This window comes from Triticum urartu, chromosome 1A, assembly GCF_056163025.1.
Source record: "Triticum urartu cultivar PI428250 chromosome 1A, HENAU_Tu73, whole genome shotgun sequence".
NCBI classification, from domain to species: Eukaryota; Viridiplantae; Streptophyta; class Magnoliopsida; order Poales; family Poaceae; genus Triticum; species Triticum urartu.
The window spans coordinates 506,346,307-506,367,662 of NC_141873.1; the positions used below are offsets into that span (position 1 = coordinate 506,346,307).

General features: G+C 41.8%; 1 protein-coding gene and 1 pseudogene across 1 annotated transcript; both read left to right on the forward strand.

Annotated features, from left to right (window-relative positions):
* The first annotated feature begins 237 nt into the window (after nucleotides 1–237).
* On the forward strand, nucleotides 238–20,117 carry MSH5 (MUTS-homolog 5). Its single transcript, XM_048688225.2, has 34 exons — nucleotides 238–668; nucleotides 2,441–2,472; nucleotides 2,777–2,871; nucleotides 3,056–3,136; nucleotides 3,209–3,281; nucleotides 3,862–3,925; nucleotides 5,203–5,354; nucleotides 5,625–5,726; nucleotides 5,805–5,832; nucleotides 5,901–5,932; nucleotides 6,023–6,080; nucleotides 6,179–6,265; nucleotides 6,828–6,884; nucleotides 9,550–9,651; nucleotides 9,748–9,792; nucleotides 10,353–10,430; nucleotides 11,132–11,182; nucleotides 11,271–11,352; nucleotides 15,754–15,827; nucleotides 15,891–15,987; nucleotides 16,451–16,547; nucleotides 16,625–16,714; nucleotides 16,814–16,878; nucleotides 16,965–17,023; nucleotides 17,247–17,323; nucleotides 17,491–17,577; nucleotides 17,646–17,707; nucleotides 17,797–17,858; nucleotides 18,837–18,890; nucleotides 19,000–19,082; nucleotides 19,184–19,215; nucleotides 19,300–19,323; nucleotides 19,592–19,707; nucleotides 19,816–20,117. The coding sequence occupies exons 1-34, from the start codon at nucleotides 597–599 to the stop codon at nucleotides 19,900–19,902; spliced, it is 2,457 nt and encodes an 818-aa protein (XP_048544182.2). The 5' UTR covers nucleotides 238–596; the 3' UTR covers nucleotides 19,903–20,117.
* Nucleotides 11,359–15,746, forward strand: LOC147992012 (uncharacterized; annotated as a pseudogene).
* Nucleotides 20,118–21,356: the final 1,239 nt, after the last annotated feature.

The window sequence follows — 21,356 nt, forward strand, 5'->3', positions numbered from 1 at the left end:
TTTTTTTAATGTTTGATACGTCGCGTTTCTTTTTTGGAGAATGTTTGATTTTTTTAGTAAAGTTTGATTTTTCTTTTGAGGGGTTGGAGAATGTTTGATACGTCGCGTGATATTGCTAGTGTACGGTTGGATCGGACCGGCTACGGGCTGTGCAGCCCATCTTTCTTCTTGGTTGGGCCCAGGCTAGGTCGACGCTGCTTGAGTGACTGGCAAGCCCAAAAAGAAAAGAAAAAAAGACCGAGTGACTGGCCTGTGGGTGTGGGGTCAAGGCGTCGGGTGTCAGAGCAGCCGCAGCCGCAGCCGGAGCGGGTTCGCCGACGCCTCAATCCGCCTCGCCCATTCCCCCACCCGTCGCCGGCGAGACCCCTCCCTCCTCGTTCCCGTCCTCCTCATCGCGGCATCGCGTCCCCGCTGTCCCCACCCCGTTCGCCATCCTTGGCCGCTGGGGTTTGAGGAGTGAGGTTGCTTGCATCCAGCCATTAGTTGAATCCCGCCGACCTTCGCAGTCGCTGGGAGCGCCGGTCCGCCCCCCGCGGGGAGGCGAGCGGGAGGAGCCTCCGTGTAGAGGAGAGGGGGAGGCGAGCGAGCGAGCGTGAATGGACGAGGAGGAGGAGGAGCAGCTGGAGGAGGAGGAGGAGGAGGTGGCCGAGACGGGGATCGACTCCCAGGTGCGTATCGACTCATCATCCGAGTTCCTCGCCCCGACCGCCGCATTATACGCAGTATTTCGTTCTGGATCAAACGCCCCAGTTATCGCTGCGCCCGCTCGAATCGTGCCGTGGCCTTGTGGGAAGTGGAAACCCCCAATTTCGCGCGAAATGCCGTGTCCCCGATCTGGAATGTAGCCGGAGTTATTGTTTATTGCACTTGCCACACTCGTGTGCTTGTTGTGGCGTCGCATAGCTGCTTTTGATCTGATGCACATGCCAGTGCTCTGATTCGGTTCCATGATTATTTTAGTGCTGCTTTTGCTTCGGTTGCTCTCTAGCCTTTGAGCAACTGGTCCTAGAAAATGCGTTTAGAAGAGCACTTCATGCCACTTGAATCCATGTATGCAAGCGTCACATACTTCTTCCCTGCTATTTTAATGAGCATCCCTCTTAGCTTATGAATAGTTTCCAGGACTCGAGGTATGGAGCATATCGATGTTTTAGATGGTTGTGGCTTTGCGGCCTTGCCTTATAGATTTGGCATGCTTCAGTATTGCATGCCTCTTATACACAATTAATGTCCATTTGACGCGCCTTTCAGTAGAATGGTAGATTTTTAATGATGAATTATGATGAAGTTTGCTGCACAACTGTTTCGACTCAAAAATAGTTTCTAAAATTGTGTGCATATCGTGGACACCAAAAAGGAAAGCCGTTCTGATTGAAGATTGCCTACTGCTTTAGCCTAAATGTGGAAGCATAGTATGCAAAGGTCGAGGGATTTTACTTGTGATAGGATGAAGTGTTTATGCTGTTTCGTTACTGGGAAGTCTTGTTCTGCATTCGATTGTGTTAGACGCTGTGTTTGCATTCGTTTGGATAATTGTTTTTGCCTAAAATCTAAATGGGCCTCTAGTATTTGGCAAATATTATTTTAACTTGTAAATTCTGTTGTTGGTTCTTATGTCACCGCATCCACAAACCTGAGACTGATTTGAGACATGTCTAATGTGTCTGACTTGATTGGATCAGTCTATCAAGCAGGTGGAGTTGTGGATTTTTGTAACACAAAATCTCTTATTTAACGTATTATTTGGCAATGTTTCTTCTGGATGTTTAAGTGCTTCTACACATCCCAGCACTGAAGAAAAGCCTAACCACAGAGAAAAAAACAACAACTAATGATTGCCCCATTATACCATTTGTATCTACGTATTTGTATGAGAGGTTAAATATTTTTTTTATCAGAATGTCAAGCAAGGTTATATGTTTATTCATGGCCATGAATAATTCTGAATGGATATCTTGGTTTACTGGAGAGTTAAACAGTACTACTGGCTGAATATATTCCTGAAATGTAAAGCAACTAGGAGGAGCGTGGTGTGTATACCTCTGAAGTTCTTAATAGTGCCTTCTTTGAGCTTCCTTCACATTTTTCAAGGATAAGGCCTCAAGATTTTAGTACAAGTAATGTTGGTATATTAAAACACCATTTTTTTTGAAGAGAATGCCATACTTGCCAGGGGCTTTCCTTTTGTTTTGATATTCATACATTGCAAAGCATGAATGACCTTGGATGGCTCACTTTGGAGTTTCTGTGACTTTGTTCTTCATTTATTAGACTGTTTTATGGCTTTGTGTTTAGGCCAAGTTGTACTTTCTGTTTCACACTCAATGATCTTAAAGATATGATTCTATATGCACGTGATACTTTGGTAACTCCAGAATATCTTATTCACACATTCGTGCTATGCAATGTGCTGACTGATTTTCAACTGATTGTGTTGCAGGTCCATATGGCTTGTGTAATGCAAGGGCGTAGGTAAACTTTAGATGTGTATTTAGTTTATTGAGATTTTTTTCCGTTATTTTACGAGATAAGCTTCTTTACTTGTATTTGTATCCTGCACAATATACTTTCCGAACGACATGGATACTAGTCCTCAGTAAAACAGAGTGCCCCCGCTGATTTGCAGAATAGTTTGTGTTCTAGTCTACCATTACACTGAGATTTCAAAGCTAAAAATTTCTTCTGTCGATTACTAGCACATCAATGTATTTGTTACAGTGGAATATAGAATATGAGTCAACTGCTTATAATACCTGCCACTTTCATGTGATATCAGGGTTGGAGTGTCATACTATGATTCAAATACGCGCCAGCTTTTTGTATTGGAAATCTGGGAAGATAGCGCTGGAGGATTCCCTCTGATTGATCTTGGTATGTTGTTGACTTAATACTACAGAAATCCAAATTTCAGGTTGTATGCTATGGATTTTTTTAAACGAAAAAATTGTTTTGGTAGAAAAATACTTTGACAATTTTTCCAGTGTGAAGTAATTTCAACATTTACAACAGTAAAAACTGCATAGCTGACTCTCTGTGTTGCTTGATTTTGGATCAGTGAAATGTCAAGCAAAACCAAGCACCATATATGCAAGTACAAAGACGGAAGAAGAACTTCTATCGGCTTTACAGAGAAATGGTTTGGACTGCAGCCAGTTCTTCAACTGATATCTTAAGTTCTCATCTGATTGTTTTGCATGGAATCACACAGATAGTAATGTTGACCCCCCTGTTGTGAAGCTCATGAAAAGCTCAACATTCACCTATGAGCAAGCCTGGCACAGGTCAGCAGTTTTGTGTACTCTTTACCTGATCACTAGACCAAGCACTTCCTTGAGTGAATTGAGAACTATGGTTTCTGCACCTTACTTATGCTTTACATGAATATCTTAAGGATTAATCAGATTTGACCATTTGGGTAGCACTAATCTGCTTATTTATTGGATATGTTGTTTCAGTTGCTGTTTTGTACGTTAAATCAACTACATTTACCAAGTGTCAGTCCGAACTTGATTATGATTTTTGCAATAGTATAAGAGGATGGGTGCTTTTCAGTATCATTGTTTTGTCAGTGAAAAACAAATTAGCCTAACAACTGTAATTGAATGTTTTCGGTTTTGGATTTGGAGAAGGCTGAGAAACTCATCCATGTAGGTGTTTGATAACTTATGATATGAATGTTATTCTTGTTGTATATCTGTATTGATCCTGCTATGTGAGGAAGGAAAACACTTGTCAGTAACTAGAAAGTTCATTGCAGTCAATACATTTTGGGCTACTGTATCTCCATCTCGTGCATTTCCTAATTCTTCAACCTGATGAATTGATGATGAATTATCTGTGTATTGCTTGTCCAAATTGCAGATTAATATACTTGAAAGTTGCAGCAATGGATGATGGATTAAGTGTAAAAGAGAGGATTTGCTTTGTAAGTGATCTAAATGAGAATCTTACTGCTACCGTTTTCTACCTATATGTTTCACTTCTCCATAGGTTTCAAAAAGACCATCCCCAGCCATGATAAACTCTTATTCAGCATGGCCTTGAAGAAATCTATTTTATCATTGTTTCATTCAGTTTATAATTATATTTTCCTGATTTCTTCCACCCCACACTTGCTACAGTTGCCAAGAAAATCGGGATTTTGACCTCCTAAGAAATAACATATCTAAACTTTGAGGACATATGATTAGCGAGTAGTCCCTCTTTTGTTTATGGGTTCTTGTTCTCTTCCATTTATACAAATGCACAGGGCCACATGTACTATTGTTTCTGTTTCTCTACTTGATCAATAGCAGTGTTCCTATCCAGTTACTTTCCTTTTAAGAATTTTGGTGAAATTTATATGCTTAGGAATCTGAAGGTGGGAATTGTCAAAAATAACCCACTCTATTTTTATATTTTGTTTTGCGATTGTAGGACCAATTTTCTATACTGAAAATTACTGCCTACTGGTCGAAACAGTTACTTCATTTGCTTAGGGACTTCATACCATAGATCACATGAACTTCACGTCTTATGCATATAATTGCAAATGCAGTTGTATTACTTATACATCTTCAGTATCTGTATGTGAATCTACATCCTACAATCTGAATCTAACAAAACAGCGGTGTAGCTCCTTTTTATCTCTATTTGTAATAAAAAGCTTGTGTTTCTCTTTCTTTTGAGGGCATTGTGTCATTTTCTTGCCCTCAAAGTGGTGCAGGTGCCTTGGATCTCGCAGATCATTTATATAGATAGAGTCAACTTTTGTTTCTCGTAAATAGTTAATATTATCATGTTTGATATTTGAAAGCTCATGTCGCTCACACATTTTTAGAAAAAGTATAGTGTAACATTTGTTTTCATCAAGCTCTTGCATTGCATTTCTGGGTGGGAAGGTGTTACGCTTCTTCTGCTGGATGTACCTGTATACTATTTCTAGTCATTCTATGGAACATGCAATCAGGACATGCTCATTTTCTCACTAAATCTGTAATATATAATTAAAACTATGATCAGGATACTTGTACAATTCTTTTTTATCCCCTTCAAAAGTGATTCCTTTCAATATATCCTTGAAGTTAGGATATTTCCCATATTTGCCTCACATGAATTGCTGATAAACTCTTGCTAGTTGATGTTTCACCATTCATCTCGTTTCTTAGATCTTGTTAACCATTCTGTCCTTGCATAGTGAAATCATTTTGTGCGTACTTGCAGCTTAATTCCATGATGGATCTTGGAAGTGATGTTCAAGTTCGTGCTGCTGGAGGTCTTCTTGCTATATTAGATAGCGAGAGGCTTCTTGATACCCTTGAACAAATGGAAGGAGGAGCATCCATTGCAATTGATTCTGTCACACAGATCTCATTTTATCCTTCGATCTATGATTGTATTAGATGAACACCAACATGCTGATGCAGTCAATTTTAAATTACATCTTCCATCATGATACTTTATTTCAGATGCAACACATTTTTCGTTCATACTTTGGAACCAACTCAAGAAATTTATATAGCTCCACTGCCCTGTTGGAAGCAACTTAACAATTTATGTAGCTCACTGTAGGGTAATGCTATGTCATATATATTAGCAATTTGTTATGGTTAGTTTAGCACTGTATGCCTTGACATGCATCACAGAGACAGATTTTTGAAACTTGATGCAGCTGCTCATGAGGCACTACAGATTTTTCAAGTGGATAAGCACCCCAGTTACATGGGAATAGGAAGAGCTAAAGAAGGGTAAGAACTAAGAATCTTGGATCTACGTGTTGTACCCTTACTCTGGTTCCAGTTTGTAATAGTAATATTAAACTGCAGGTTTTCAGTCTTTGGTATCCTCAATAAGGTAGCAAGCCTTTTTTTTCTTCCCTTTGTTTATTTTCTAGTAAGTTCACTGCTTTGTCTTAAATGTAGTGTGTGACACCTATGGGAAGACGTCTCTTGAGGTCAGTTTTCTATCTCTGCTAGTCAGTATCAGTGAAATAGGAATAAGTAACATTTTCTGAACTCTTATCTATTTCTATGCTTCATCTTAGAGCATGGTTCTTACGTCCCATAATTGATATCGATGTCATAAATAATCGCCTCAACACAGTATCCTTATTTTGAACAGTACAAAATCTTTCATCCCTTCTGACTTTTGATGCCAAAATGCCATTGGTTTGTGGTCCTGTGTTTCCTAGCAATTCTAGATATCTTTCTTCCTTTGCTGTGAAGAAGTAATGTCTGCACTGCGTCAGACTTTGAAGTCTGTGAGAGATGTTCCCCACATGCTCAAGGTTCTATTTAGTTTACTCTGTTCATGTACATTTTAAGGTATTTTATTTACCTCTGCTTGCTGTAATATAGTCAAAATCCCTTTGTCATGACAAGTCAGGTGTGTCTAAACTGAAGTGAAAAAAAAGATAATACGTCTTTGATAATGCTCTCTGGGTAAAACGATGGAGATTAGACTTAAGTGCCAGTTAGTTGCGTTACGTGAAGTTTTAACCTTCATGTACCTCCCTATAGTTCGTTTGGGTCATGGCCTGATGGCTATTGTTTGTCCACCCCGTTCCATCTTGCTACACACAATGTGAATTCGCTAAAACATAAGTTTACATGCTATCTTTGTTTATATCCGATCAATAGTTATTTATTGTAATTCTTAATTAATGAAATCGAGAGCTTGAGACATACTACTTTGGCCTGAAGTAAAAAGGAAACTCAAAAGTATTGTAAACAGTTGAAGCCATAGTGCTGATTAAGAATATCATGGTTATTCCTAGTTTCTTTGAGCATGCTGTATTCAGCTTCAGAGTTTTCAGATATGCCGAACTAACATTTTCCTTTTTTCTGAAGAAATTCAACTCTCCAAGTTCCAGCTGTACAAGCAGTGATTGGCACACATTTCTGAAGGTACCCAAAAAGCTTTATTTCCAAGTTCAAATACATGTTATCCTGGAACAGTATATCTCATGTCTGCCATTCTGGTCAATTAGTTCATTTATGCCTTTCATGCTAGTATCAATCCATTCCATTCCATCCTCAACGGATGGAGCTTCCCTTTACCGAAAAAGGCTTTCGCCCCGCTTTATATATAAAGCAACAACCAACTTACAACGAGTGATACAACACCAGACGCACCCAAGGCAAGGTACAAAGATGCTAAGAAGCAGCTAAGGCCTTGTACAATGCAAGGTGCTTGGAGAAATAAACCAGGCTTTTCTCAAGCACCGGTGCTTATTTGTAAAGGGTAGACGCTTAATTAGGCGTCTCCTCTAGAAATAAGCACCGGTGCTTTAAAAAAACCTGTTTATTTTTCTAAGCACCTCCCTAAGCACCTAGCATTGTACAAGGCCTAACACTCCCACAACAAGTCCAAGTAAACAACAGATAGTCACTAAGCCTCACTAGGAAGTCGAGGGAGCACTCAACCGGGAACAAGCCACCGAGAAGAGACCAACCTACACGCTGTTGTTCTATGAGCCCCAAGGCGATTCGTTCAAGAAGGATACGCCACCGGAGTGCCGCCACCACCCAATCTAGAGGATCATGATTTTCATCCAGGGTATCTTGGAGGATATGGAGTAACCACGACGAAGCCTTCAAGAAGATGATGACCTCCACGGACGACGCCTCCGTCGGCCTAGGAAAGCCAGACAGGGTATTCACCCACGTAAACACACTCCGGCTCTGAATAAGGTTGCGGCTAGTCCCGGGGACAGACGTCGCATCACAGCCACCAATCGACAAGCACCAGCCGCCATGCCGCCCACATGTCCATGAAGACTAGCCCGCACCTGAGCCGCGAGCTCCGCCCACGAGCACGCCGCTCCCGCCACCAAGGCCGCCGCCCTGCATCCCGACGCTCAGAATACCAACGAAGGGACGGACTTGGAACCGACCGGCAAAACCCTAGCATAGCAGAGCCGCCGGTGACTGGACTGCCCCGAACAGCGATCTGGAGTCGGAGTCGCTAGGTAGGGGAAATGGGGAGAAGAGGAGCGGAGCAAGTCCGGACCAGCGCCCCCTGCGCCGGTGACGGGTAGAGACCACCCATCCCTCCTGCAACCTCCCCACACGTCACCCCTGACGCCCCACCACGGCTCCCACAGCTCCATGCAGGGCAATCGCAGCCACACGTCCACCGGCGAGGGCCGCCGGCCCGTCCGCACCCAGCCGCCAAAGAGGGCCTCTAGAGCGCCCATCCACCGAGGGACCACCGCATCACCAGCAGCCGCCGCGCCCCTGTAGCAGCTCGCCACGCGCTATCACGGTCACTCCCAGCACCACGACCACACCGGGTCGAGACCAGCCCCCGCGCCGCCTGTCGAGGGAGAGCCGCCAGATCCAGGTCCGATTTGGGCTCGCGCCGCCACCACCACCATGGGCACATCCCTGCCGGTCACAGCACGTAGCCCACCACACCAGCGCCGCCGCACCCCACTAAGCGCTGCGCCCCCAAACGATGAGGCCGTCCCGCGCCGCCCACCACCACTCGAGGAGAAGAGGCCCCCCTCCCCCCCCCCTCCCCGCCAGTGAGCGCGGCGAGGGGACTGGAGGAGGGGAGGGAACTAGGAGCGGCAGCGGCTAGGGTTTCCCCCCGTTGCTCGCGGGAGCAACGCGCGGGGGGTGGGGCGGGGGGGGGGGGGGGGGTGTGGGGGGTGGGGTGGTGGTGGTGGTGAGGAGCTGGTCTCATCTCAAGAAACCATTTCAACCCTTGATCATGGAGCTTCCCTTTCCAAGTAGCAAAATGATAAATGGAAGGTGTCATTGCGTACAGGTTGTCCATCCCGACCGAAACATATTCTGGAACAAACTTCTGATCAGGTCACGCTATTGTCGGCTGACTGAACTTATTTTGCACTGCTTTCAAGTAAAGAACTCTTGTGCTAATGCTTTCCTCCACACACAAAGATCACTCCTACTCTCTTTTAAAGTTAGCTTCCCATCACATCTTGCTCCTTGCCGATGCGGTATTGTTGTCTGGGATGTTCAGCTGGACAAGCTAGATACAAGACAGACTCTTCTGCGATGTGCCTGCATGCTGTCACCAGGCACTGGGATCAGACAGGTCTAGCTGGACGCGAGCAACAATGTCTATGCCAGCCTACAAGCAACATCTATCCCCTTTTTTCCCTTTTATCTTTTTTACGGTGTGTCTTATGCATATATATCCATTTTATATGAAAGCACAGAACGAAACACCGGAACTCTCTGGTACCAATAATAACGTTCCATTCCAAACACCAAACTGGGAAGCTCGCCAGAATGGAATTAATAAGTATGTCTAGTACAGTACTTGTGGAGAACTCAAATTTGGAACATGCCTCTGCTGTTTCCTAGTTGAACTAAGTAAATGCTCAGGCAAGTCGCCTACTTAAGATTTTGGGCAGGAAATAACAGAACAATTATCATGGTGCATGTTTTGATTATTGCTTTGTACCGTTCTGTAATGAATCTGATATCCAGTGTTGGACACTGAAGGTTACTGATCAATGGCGCACAAATGTGGTGTGTAGGTTATTTATCTCCTCTTGTTTCTCTTGGTAATTTTCTTTGCCCGCTTCTCTTGTTTCAGTGCATTTGCTCTTTGCTTCATATAAACAAGATTTTTGAGGTAGGAATATCAGAGCATCTGGCAAATAAGTTGCAACATATGAGCATTGACTTGGTTGAAAAGGTACTAGTCTCCAAGCCGGTGCTGTTACTTCCACAACTAACTAATGAAAGTTTGAACTTAAGAAGTTCCTTTATTCTTGGATGCATATGTTTTCAGGCAAATTCTTCAATTACAGCAGAGCTGGATTATGTATCGAATCTGGTTAGTACTCGTACCGTTGTCCCTCACTTTGAATGCAGAAGAAAGTCTGTGCATGCGTTTTACCCTTGTCTTTGACTTACATTGATATGCCGTGATATTTTAGATCATTACATACAACAATATGACCATCTCAAATTTTTGAAATAGTATGAGTTAATGCTATACCGTATAGCTTTGTACAAATCTGCCTACTGGTATCTCTAACTAGGCAACTGATCTTAGTGAATTATATGAATTGGTGTGGTCAGCACTCGGGCTTCTAACATCATGTAGCATAGATTTGCATGAAATGATTTACGGATACTCTTGTATGAAAAGTTATTTGTGAAATTTGTTGCTTCAGACCTTGGTAAACATTTTTTTCTTCCTGGGAAGTTAATTCACATTTCTGCTGAATCTGTGGCTCTGTGCAGTGAATGAGTGGTTGTGTTACAATTTTATCCAAATAATATGTCAGTATCTTATAGAGTGAATACATATTTATTTTTCTGGGGATTTTTGAGGCTTGCTGTTGTTGTTTCACCTTTCATAAAATGATGACCTCTATCTATTATTGATAGGTGATTGGTGTCATTGACGTACAACGGAGTAAGGAAAAAGGCTATGAAACATTGGTGAAAGAAAATTTATGTGATGAGGTCAGGCCTTGGGGTGCTTATCCTGGAGCTGTATTCTATTGTCCTATAAATTATACTTTTTAATCGATCCCATACTTTACTTTATATTCAATAATCATTTAGTTGTAATCTATCACTAAAAGCCAATTATCAAACTCCCATCTCTTTGTGCAATAGTTGAAGCAGGCTTATTGCTTTGCCTTGAGCCTAACCAGTACTTGTGGTATTCGTCCTGTTCAGTTGTTGCAGTTGGTGATTGCCATATAACACTATTAAATAGTTTTTTTTTTCATTTTCCTCAAATCATAGTTATGTTCTGCTTTGCTAAATACTCCCTCTGTCCCATAATATAAGATGTTATCACGACCAATATGTGAGTACATCGGTTGTAATAACGTCTTATATTATGTGACGGAGGGAGTACTTCAATGGCTCACAGGGGTCTGGTCGAATTGGGTAATAAGAACAGATCGTTGTGTTGTGTGGACCTTGTCTGCACATTTGGGTGGGTGTGCACATATGTGGGTACTATTTAAAGTTTGAACACCATTCTTTAATGTGATAATAATTCATCATAACATTAAATCTTCTTGGCAACTTCTGTGGTTCTTCAAAATATCTTGATTTTCCTTTTAAGTTTGGTATCTAGTATTGTATGTTTGCTTTTTCTCAACGATATGGCCTTGTTCTTCTAATCAAATGAACCTCCTTGTGAAATATAGTTGGATGAACTGAGGATGGTGTATGAAGGATTACCTGACTTTCTGGAGCAGGTGATGGATCTTCCAAAGTGAATTTAATTTGAAGCGTCAACTTTTTATGCCTTTGTTCGATAAATTGTAACAGTTTAGCTGCTTCTAGGTTTCAGCTAATGAAAATGCCTCCTTCCCTTTCTCGCTCGAATGCAGAAAAGCTCCGCTAATTGTCTATGTACACCAAATAGGTATTTTTGTTGCTGATCCCCAGATAGAACTTTATTCTTTTTATCCTGTTAAATTTGATACTATCGAGCCCTCCATATGATATACATTGCTATTGCATGCGCAAGCTTTGTCCTCTTTCTTTTATTTATGCTATGGAAGGTCTCCGTTTCTACTATACTAACATGAAATATACATAGCAGGGGTTCTTACTAATTTGCTTTCTTTTTTTAGAAATCAACGTATTTTTTTCGGTCATCAAGCATTTTTTTTGGGTCCAAAGTTAATCTTACAGGAGAACACGTTAGTTAAATTCCTTTTACCCTTGGTAGTTCGGCTCAAATTTGTGTGTTAGTACAGCTGGGTACTCTGGTTACACTTTGATGTAGTTGCATGAGAAACATTAATTGAGAACACCAAGAGGGAGTTCTAGGAAGGCTTGGAGGACATGGTTAGGAGTGTACCGTTTGGCGAGAAGCTCTTCATAGGAGGAGACCTCAATGGCCACGTGGGTACATGAAGGGGTGAATGGGGGCTTTGGTTATGGCATCAGGAATCAAGGAGAAGATGTCTTAAGCTTTGCTCTAGCCTACGACATGATCGTGGCTAACACCCTCTTTCAAAAGAGAGAATCACACCTGCTGACTTTTAGTAGTGGTTCAGGCTGCAGATGGGAGTGGAATTAAATGGGAGTAATCAGCCCATCCCACCTAAATTGCATTAGTGGGATCCCATTGGACAAAAGAAAAATTAAGTGGGCTAGCCCTATTAACCCATTGGGAACCCACCTCACCCACCAGCCCCTTCCCTCCCCTCATCGCGAGCGACGGAGGCGGCGCTGAAAGCCATGAGGAGATGCCATCCAACAACTACGTGCCGGCATGCTGCCAACGCTTGGTCACCTGGATGAGCACAAACAGCCGCACTAACACCTGAACTGTGAGTATGGGGATGATCGCCTGCAGCTGGGCAACGAGGCATGATTTTCTCCTCCTGTTCATGCAAGTGCGCCCCGCGAGCAGAAGCTCACCGCCCCCCGCGTTGGGCGACTCCACCGCACCTGAACCTGACGCGCCTGTGCCGTTGCACCTGACGAGTTCATCACTACTCGTACACCAAGACCGCCCGGCCCCTCCTGCACCTACAACCCACAGCAGCTCGTTGGCGCAGTCGCACCCCTGCACGTGTCATGCGCCACTAGAGGCGACCAAGGTACCTTGCAGTTCATCACCTCCGACGGCACTGACCCGTCGGGACCCCGGCATTCCAGCCGCGCCTTTGTCTCCCCCTCTCGATTGAGCGCCGTGCCCTAGAAAGAGACCATCTCGCCGACCGAGCCCTCCGTGGCCAGCTTCGACAGGGCCCAGAACCGGCTCCCGTGAACCGGCGACGATCGTCCCGAGGCTTCCGCCCCGCCCTCACCGACGGCAGTGTAAGGGAGGGTCGCTGTCGCAGTATCCGCCAAGCTGTCGGCGTGTCCCGCTCCAACGGCCATCTCCTCTTCCATCACTATGTCATGCAAGCTACTGGTTCGGTTGCCTGCGGCGATCGTGTTTGTACGCGTTGTGGCTCATCTTCATCGTGAGTGCATTTGCTAGTAAATGTGATCCCACTTGTGCCCACATAGTTTGCGTAAGTTGTGACGGGATGACTGGTGATTCCCACCAAACGTAGTGGGATCAAGTGGGCTAAAGGTGGGAGTCCCATGTATAGTCCCACTTGCAGCCTGAGTAGTGGTCAACACTCTAGCAGGATTGATTTCATCCTCTTGAGAAGAGAAGACAGGCGTGCGTGCCTAGATTGTAAGGTGATATCTGGAGAGTGTTGTCCCTTGACATAGCTGGTGGTGACTGACTTCCGCTTTCGGATTTGTGTCCAGCGGGATAAGCGTGCCAAAGTCGCTAGAACGAAGTGGTGGAAGCTCAAGGGGGAGGGAGCTCAGGCATTCAAGGAGAGGATCATTAAGGAGAGCCCTTGGGAGGAAGGAGGCGATGCAAACAATATGTGGATGAAGATGGCGACTTGCATTCGTAAGGTGGCCTTAGAGGAGTTTGGAGTGTCCAGGGGAAGTAAAAGAGAAGCTAAAGATACTTGGTGGTGGAACGATGATGTCCAAAAGGCTATTAAGGAGAAGAAAGATTGTTTTAGACGCCTCTACCTAGATAGGAGCGCAGACAACATAGAGAAGTACAAGATGGCAAAGAAGGCCGCAAAGCGAGCTATGAGTGAAGCAAGGGGTCGGGCGTATGAGGACCTCTACCAGCGGTTAGACACGAAGGAAGACGAAAGGGACATCTATAAGATGGCCAAGATCCGAGTGAGGAAGGCGAGGGATGTTGACCAAGTCAAATGCATCAAGGACGGAGCAGACCGGTTCCTAGTGAAGGACAAGGAGATTAAGCATAGATGGCGGGAGTACTTTGAGAAGCTGTTCAATGGGGAGAATGAGAGCTCTACCATTGAATTGGACGACTCCTTTGATGATACCAGCAGGCATTTTTGTAGCGAATCCAGGAGTCAAAGGTCAAGGAGGCTTTAAAAAAGATGAAAGGAGGCAAGGTGATGGGCCCTGATCATATCCCCATTGAGGTGTGGAGAGGCCTCAGAGACATAGCTATAGTATGGCTAACTAAGCTTTTCAACCTCATTTTTGGGGTAAACATGATGCCAGAAGAATGGAGACGGAGTATATTAGTACCAATCTTCAAGAACAAGGGGGATGTTCAGAGTTTTTACTAATTACCGTGGAATTAAGCTGATGAGCCACACATGAAGCTATGTTAGAGTCATTGAGCACCGCTTAAGAAGTATGACAAGCGTGACAAAAAATAGTTTGGTTTCATGCCTGGGAGGTCGACGATGGAAGCAATTTTCTTGGTACGACAACTCATGGAGAGATACAGAGCAAAAGAAGGATCTGCATATGGTGTTCATTGACTTAGAGAAGGCCTATGATAAGATACCATGGAATGTCATGTGGTGGGCCTTGGAGAAACACAAAGTCCCAACAAAGTACATTACCCTCATCGAGGACATGTATGCTAATGTTGTGACAAGTCTTTGAACAAGTGATGGTGACACTGATGACTTCCCGATTAAAATAGGACTGCACCAGGGGTCAGCTTTGAGCCCTTATCTTTTCACTCTGGTGATGGATGAGGTCACAAGGGATATACAAGGAGATATCCCATGGTGTATGCTCTTTGCGGATGATGTGGTGCTAGACGATGATAGTCGGACGGGGGTCAATAGGAAGTTAGAGCTATGGAGACAAACCTTGGAATCCAAAGGTTTTAGACTTAGTAGAACTAAAACCGAGTAGCTCTCAGCTGTATATAGCATGAGGTGCGGTTTCAGTACTAGTAGGCACGAGGAGGAGGAGGAGGTTAGCCTTGATGGGCAGGTGGTGCCTCAGAAGGACACCTTTAGATATTTGGGGTCTATGTTGCAGAAGGATGGGGATATCGATGAAGATGTGAATCATCGAATCAAAGCTGGATGGATGAAGTGACGCCAAGCTTCTGGCATTCTCTGTGACAAGAGAGTGCCACAAAAGCTAAAAGGCAAGTTCTATAGGACGGCGATTCGACCCGCAATGTTGTACGGCGTTGAGTGTTGGCCGACTAAAAGGCGACATGTTCAACAGTTAGGTGTGGCGGAGATGCACATGTTGAGATGGATATGTGTCCACACAAGGAAGGACCGAGTCCGGAATGATGATATACGAGATAGAGTTGGGGTAGCGCTGATTGAAGAGAAGCTTGTCCAACATCGTCTAAGATGTTTTGGGCATATTCAGCACAAGCCTCCAGAAGCGCCAGTGCATAGCGGATGGCTAAAGCATGCCTATAATGTCAAGAGAGGTCGGGGTAGACCGAACTTGACATGGGAGGAGTCCGTAAAGAGGGATCTGAAGGACTGGAGTATCGACAGAGAACAAGCCATGGACAGTGGTGCGTGGAAGCTTGCTATCCATGTGCCAGAACCATGAGTTGGTTGCGAGATCTTATGGGTTTCACCTCAACCTACCCCAACTTGTTTGGGACTTAAGGCTTTGTTGTTGTTGTTGTTGTTGTTCATAAGAATGGAGTGAGTATGTGACCATCGACTAAGTAATTAGGTTCATTGTTCAAATATTTGTTTTAGCTCCTTGTTTGACTAGTACAAATTAAAGTTTGAGGCAATATCTGCAAGAAGATAAGGGTTTGAGTCTGGTCTGCATGTGGATTGGAAATATTAGCTATTTGTTTGTAAACTTCTTTCTGGTTGTGATTTACTAGTTTCTTTGTCTAATTTACTATAGTTGGTACTGGAGTGTTACAGGTTGCTGGATAGTGCTTGTAAAATGCAATATGCAATCGTTCATAGGAACTAAAAGTTAATAATGAGAACACTCATGTGTTTACCATTTATGACACTAACAGGATACTTGATGTGTTTTTTTGATGAGAAGATAAGTGAGGCCTTGTTAATAGGACTTCAAGATTTTGAATTTGCGGTAAGCTGTGTGTTGTTTTATTTCGTTTGATTGTTAATGTGTAATAAGTTCTATGCTCATCAGTTTTCAGAGGATGGGGAAGAGAGAAGGTTCTACTACCATACTCAGAAGACAAGAGAGCTGGACAACCTTCTGGGAGATATTTATCATAAAATTCTTGGTAGCTTAAATAATTTATCTACTTATTTAATTCTGCTCCCAATGCTGTGGTTTCTTATCGAATTATGTATACTGTTGGTGCAATAATCATATTTTCCCTGATGAAGATAGAGCTACACTTACAAATGAGTTTATTTTGAACTTGATGTTCGATGGTACTTTACCTTTAAAGTTACAGGCCATGAATAAGCAAACAGTGAGCATTTCACCTTAACAAGTTTATCTTGCCATCTTCTCCAGATATTACATGCCTGTGGATTTCGGAATGTAATTTTATATTCATCTGCCAATTTCTTGCTATTTTATATTTTGTTCCAGAAATTTCTATAGTTCAAGTTTACATGTAACCTTTTTAAAAAAAAACGGGTCTAAATGTGTGTCTTATTGAAGTTTCAATGGATATTCTTCTTGTATTTCCATAAATCTGCAAATGGATAATGACTTTGGCGTTGTTGCGCTGACAGACATGGAAAGAGCAATCATAAGGGATCTAGTATGCCGTGTTCTTCAGTTTCTACCTCAACTGACAAAAGCAGTGAACTTTGCAGCAGAACTTGATTGGTATGCACATATTTGTTACACACATTCAACTTACTGACAATATGGCGATCTAACGAGCTCTTGTTCTGTTACATTAGTATTTTATCATTGGCAATTGTTGCGCGCCAAAACAATTACGTGAGGCCCATCTTAACTGAGGATTCCATACTTAAGATACAGAATGGAAGGTTAGTATTGTTTTTTTTTATTCCCATGTTAAATGTTAGTTGGGTATTACTAACAGTCTTATGGTTGAAGGCAATGAACTTACTTCAACAACAATTTAGACATGCTTTGCAGGAAATGACCGTTGACACATTTGTTCCAAATGATACGAAAATCCGCAGTGCAGGTGGCTAGTTCCCAAGATATTTGATATTCTAAACTTAGTACTTCTCTTATTGTCAAGAATATGATTTATGGCTATTTTTATCTCAGGAAGAATAAACATAATAACTGGACCTAACTATTCAGGGAAAAGCATTTACATTAAGCAGGTAATGTTACCTGAGAAGTGCTTTGTGCACCCCAAACTAAATTGCACAAATGCTTAGGCTGTATCAGTTAGTTCTGGATTAAAACATGGCTGCAGATCAGATCGTTAATGTACTTTAAATTTTGTGTTTTTTTACTTCCTAGGGAGAGCATGTACGAACTCCTACTTTCATGAACTCAAAGTTGCGAAATAAAGTTCAAGTTGCGTTGGATATTTGCTTTCAGGTTGCATTGGTGGTTTTTCTTGCTCATATTGGAAGCTTTGTTCCTGCTGATTCTGCTGTTGTTGGATTGACTGATAGGTTTGTGTTTATATGACATGTTTCAGTATGAAGAATTGAGGGGAAATTATTAGTGTATTAGTGTTGTAGGTCAAATGCTAATATGTATACGGTTCATGACACACAGTTATCGTAGTAATCCTAGATTAAAGTTTTATATATCTGACATGTTTAATAACGTTTTGTAGGATATTCTGTGCAATGGGAAGCAAGTCAATGACAACTGAGCAGTCAACATTTATGATTGATTTACATCAAGTTGGAACAATGCTCAGGTATCATATTTGTATCCACCCTTAAGTTGTCTTGCGATCTTGAACATACAACCAAAGAAATTTTGCAGGCATGCAACATCGAGATCACTGTGCTTATTAGATGAATTCGGTAAGGGTACTCTAACAGAAGGTGAGACCACAGAAAATCTGAAATTCTTCCTCCCATCCTCAACATGACTTAAGAGTAGATGGCTAATTTTCTTTCCTGATTCCTTGCAGATGGTATTGGTTTGCTTGGAGGGACTATCAGTCATTTTGCAAATTATGATTATCCTCCAAAGGTTAGGTAGCTGGATAAATGTTACTGTTGATTATGAATCTGATAGTATTGCTTGTCTGATCTTCCTTACAGCCACACTTGAAGTTAATACCATCATTTCATAGTTTACTAGCTCAGATTGCTACTATCTCCCCCCCCCCCCCCCCCCCCTTTTCACTTTAAATTAGGCATTTTAATGCCACATCGGTTACTGGACATTAGAGTTGTGAATACCGGTACCAGAATGGTTACCCTTGTTTGGCGGCAGATTTATGCATTTTTAAAACTGAATCAAAATTCGATTCATGATAGAAAATGGATATACTATATTTTCTTACTTGAAAAGAAGATATACAGAAAGGTCCAGTATTACTCGAACTCTGTACTTGTGTGAAAACGGGACTGTAGAATAGAACACTGAGTGCAAATAAGGGATGGAAGTAAGGCATAATGTTGCGTTTCTTGAATCATATTGTTTATTTTGTTTGATGCTTTCAAGCATGAGTAACATATTATTGTCAATGTATCGTTCTATACCTAAAACAGGTTCTATATATGGCTCTATATTTTGTCGAAGGGAAAACTTGGTCCGATATTCATTCTGCATTCTATAACATATTTCCTATATAAGAGTTTCTTTTGTACAACAACAACAACAAAGCCTTTTAGTCCCAAACAAGTTGGGGTAGGCTAGAGTTAAAACCCGTAAGATCTTGAAACCAACTCATAGTTCTGGCACGTGGATAGCTAGCTTCGATGCACCCTGTCCATGGCTAGTTCTTGAAACCGTAAGAGTTTCTTTCATAACGGCATATTTTTTCCTGAATGGCATGAGTATCGCGACACATTAGTTTTGCTGATTGATTTGTATATCTCTTAAACAGCTTGATTGAATGTGGGAATGCTGTAAATTTACTCTATGGATAAATGATGGAATTCTTATAGTAATATTTACCACTGTAATGTGTTGCGATATGATCTAACTGCTGCAACCTTGCAGGTCCTTTTGTCAACACATCTGACGGAGATCTTCACCGAAAACTACTTCCCACAGGTTAAGAAAACAACTAGTTTGCTGGTGTATAGAAATTTTGTATGTCCTTTTACATTTGAGGTTTCCTGACCCTGGTTATAACGATTGGTAAATTTGAGAAATTTTGCAGTCTGAACATATAAAATGCTGTACCATGAGTGTTCTGAATCCTGATGGACAGACAAGCAATGAAGACATCATATTCCTTTACAGGTAAGTAGATATGAAAGCTTAGCTGTTATGTGTTTTTCTTGTTCCGAATAATTTCCTTTTGGTACTAATTTGCTATGTAACTTGTGATACCCATGGTGAAGACTTGTACCTGGACAGGCACTCTTGAGCTTTGGTAAGCTTATGTATACAGCATTTATACAATGATAGATACGGATCCTTTTGAGTCAGATAACAAGTAACACATCTTTTCTTGCAGGACTTCATTGTGCACAACTTGCTGGTATGTTCATGGAGTAAAATTCTATTGAGCTGGCAAATTGTGATAGCATGATAAACTAATCTGCTTTCATTTTGATGAAAGGCTAAATTTATTTATTTATTTCACACTGTTAGTTGCCATTGTATTCAGAAATTCATATGCTATGGGAGTACTATTTTACTTGATCTACATCATGACACGTGTGGCTCGAAGAGATCTTGTGAAAAGAAAGAAACCGGACAGCATGACTGCTCATAGAGAAATGATTCTCATGTTTGGCTGCTCGCAGGTGTTCCCAGTGAAGTTATTCAGAGATCTGCTAGTGTTCTGGAGGATATCCATTCCAAGAGACCTGTAAGGCGCATGATCTGCGATAATTTGGCGGCAAAGGACAAGCAATACCAGGTTTATGACTTGCATGCATATTTGTTCTGTCGTTAGCTAGGCTGTTACATGCAGAGTGGGATAGTTATTGTAAGTGAATATATGATGAGTATTTGTTCAAAATTTCAGGATGCAATGGCAAAATTGTTGGCCTTCGATCCGCGAAAAGGTGATCTGAACCACTTCTTTGAGGACGTATTTCCCCCTGAGGCGTAGATTGGGCTGCGTTGGAGTTACAAGAGTGGCTGAATTTCAGAACCAGCAGAGCGTTGTACATAAGCCGTGAACGAAAATTGGAGTGCTGTTGGTGTTGGCTGCAAATACTTAACTCCACCTATTGCATCGTTACAGTTGTACGTATGTTTTTTTTTTTGCTTCCCCAGCATACTCAAATGAGGAATCGATTTTGACCATCCAGTCCTTAGTTTTTCTGAGACGATTCGGCCCGATTTAGTGTTGTCACATATGGGAAGTGCTCGCCTGCACATGGTGGCAGCTGCACTGGACTACCCACGGATTTGCCTACCCCTCAAAAAAAAAACCATGGATTTGCCTGCTTTAAGATTCGAACCCCCTGCTCCAAGATTCGATCCCCTGGCAACCTTCCTTAGTGTATGCTCCCTTTGTCCCAAAATAAGTGTAGTTGATTTAGTACAAAGTTAATACAAAGTTGTACTAGGTAATAACACTCGTGGTTCTTAAACTTGCCGTAGATGTTCACCTTGGTGTCTGAACTTGAAAAATATACTGAACTGGTTATAAAACTTTGCAATATGGTTCAAATACGGTTCAAATCACGTTCAGATATGTATGTATCGTTGACTAGGCATGCCAGCATGGTGTGGGGCCCACCTGCAGTGCCGGAACAGACTGACTTATAGAATATATGTCACAATGACCATCAGGTCCCACCTGTCAGTGTAAAAAAATGGGCAAGTCTGGGATTCGATACAGAAACCTCAGCCCACGCCCCACGCTAACCACCTCGTCAAGACAACATTGCTTCCCATTATGCATCACTAAAAAAATTCTACTGAATGCGACCGTGGAGTTAAATGGGTTGCATCTTCAAATGTTAGTTGTTTTTCCTTCTTTTAGAAATTAGAAAAATATTCATCGAACTATAATCACAATATCAAATAAATGTTCATGTACCCACAAAAAAATTGTTCATGTAGTTTTAAATATTCACGTAATCAAAACAATAATTAAGAAATATTAAAATGATTTCATAATTTTTAAAAGCATTCACATATTTAATGAAGTAATTTTAAAGTGTTAAAACGTTTTATATTTTCAAACTGTTAATCTAACTTTTAAAATCTTCATTTTTCAAATAATATTCACTTGATCCTTTTTAGAATGTTATGTTTTTTCCTTTTACATAGCCCTTCCACATGTGAGTTTTCTTTTATTTTTAGAAAATTTGAAAATTATGTAACTTATTCTAATAGTAATATAAATAAAGTTAGAATATTCTTATCTATAAATAATATGCAGACAAAAATAACTTACTTTTAACACATATTAATGTAATTTTTAAAAATATTTACGTATTATTTCAGAAATCCTGTAGTTACAGTAAAATGTTAACTACAAAAGTATATTTAAAGTTTTAAAAGTGTTCATTTTAGTATCTATAATCCGAGGGGCACACTAGGCTATAAATA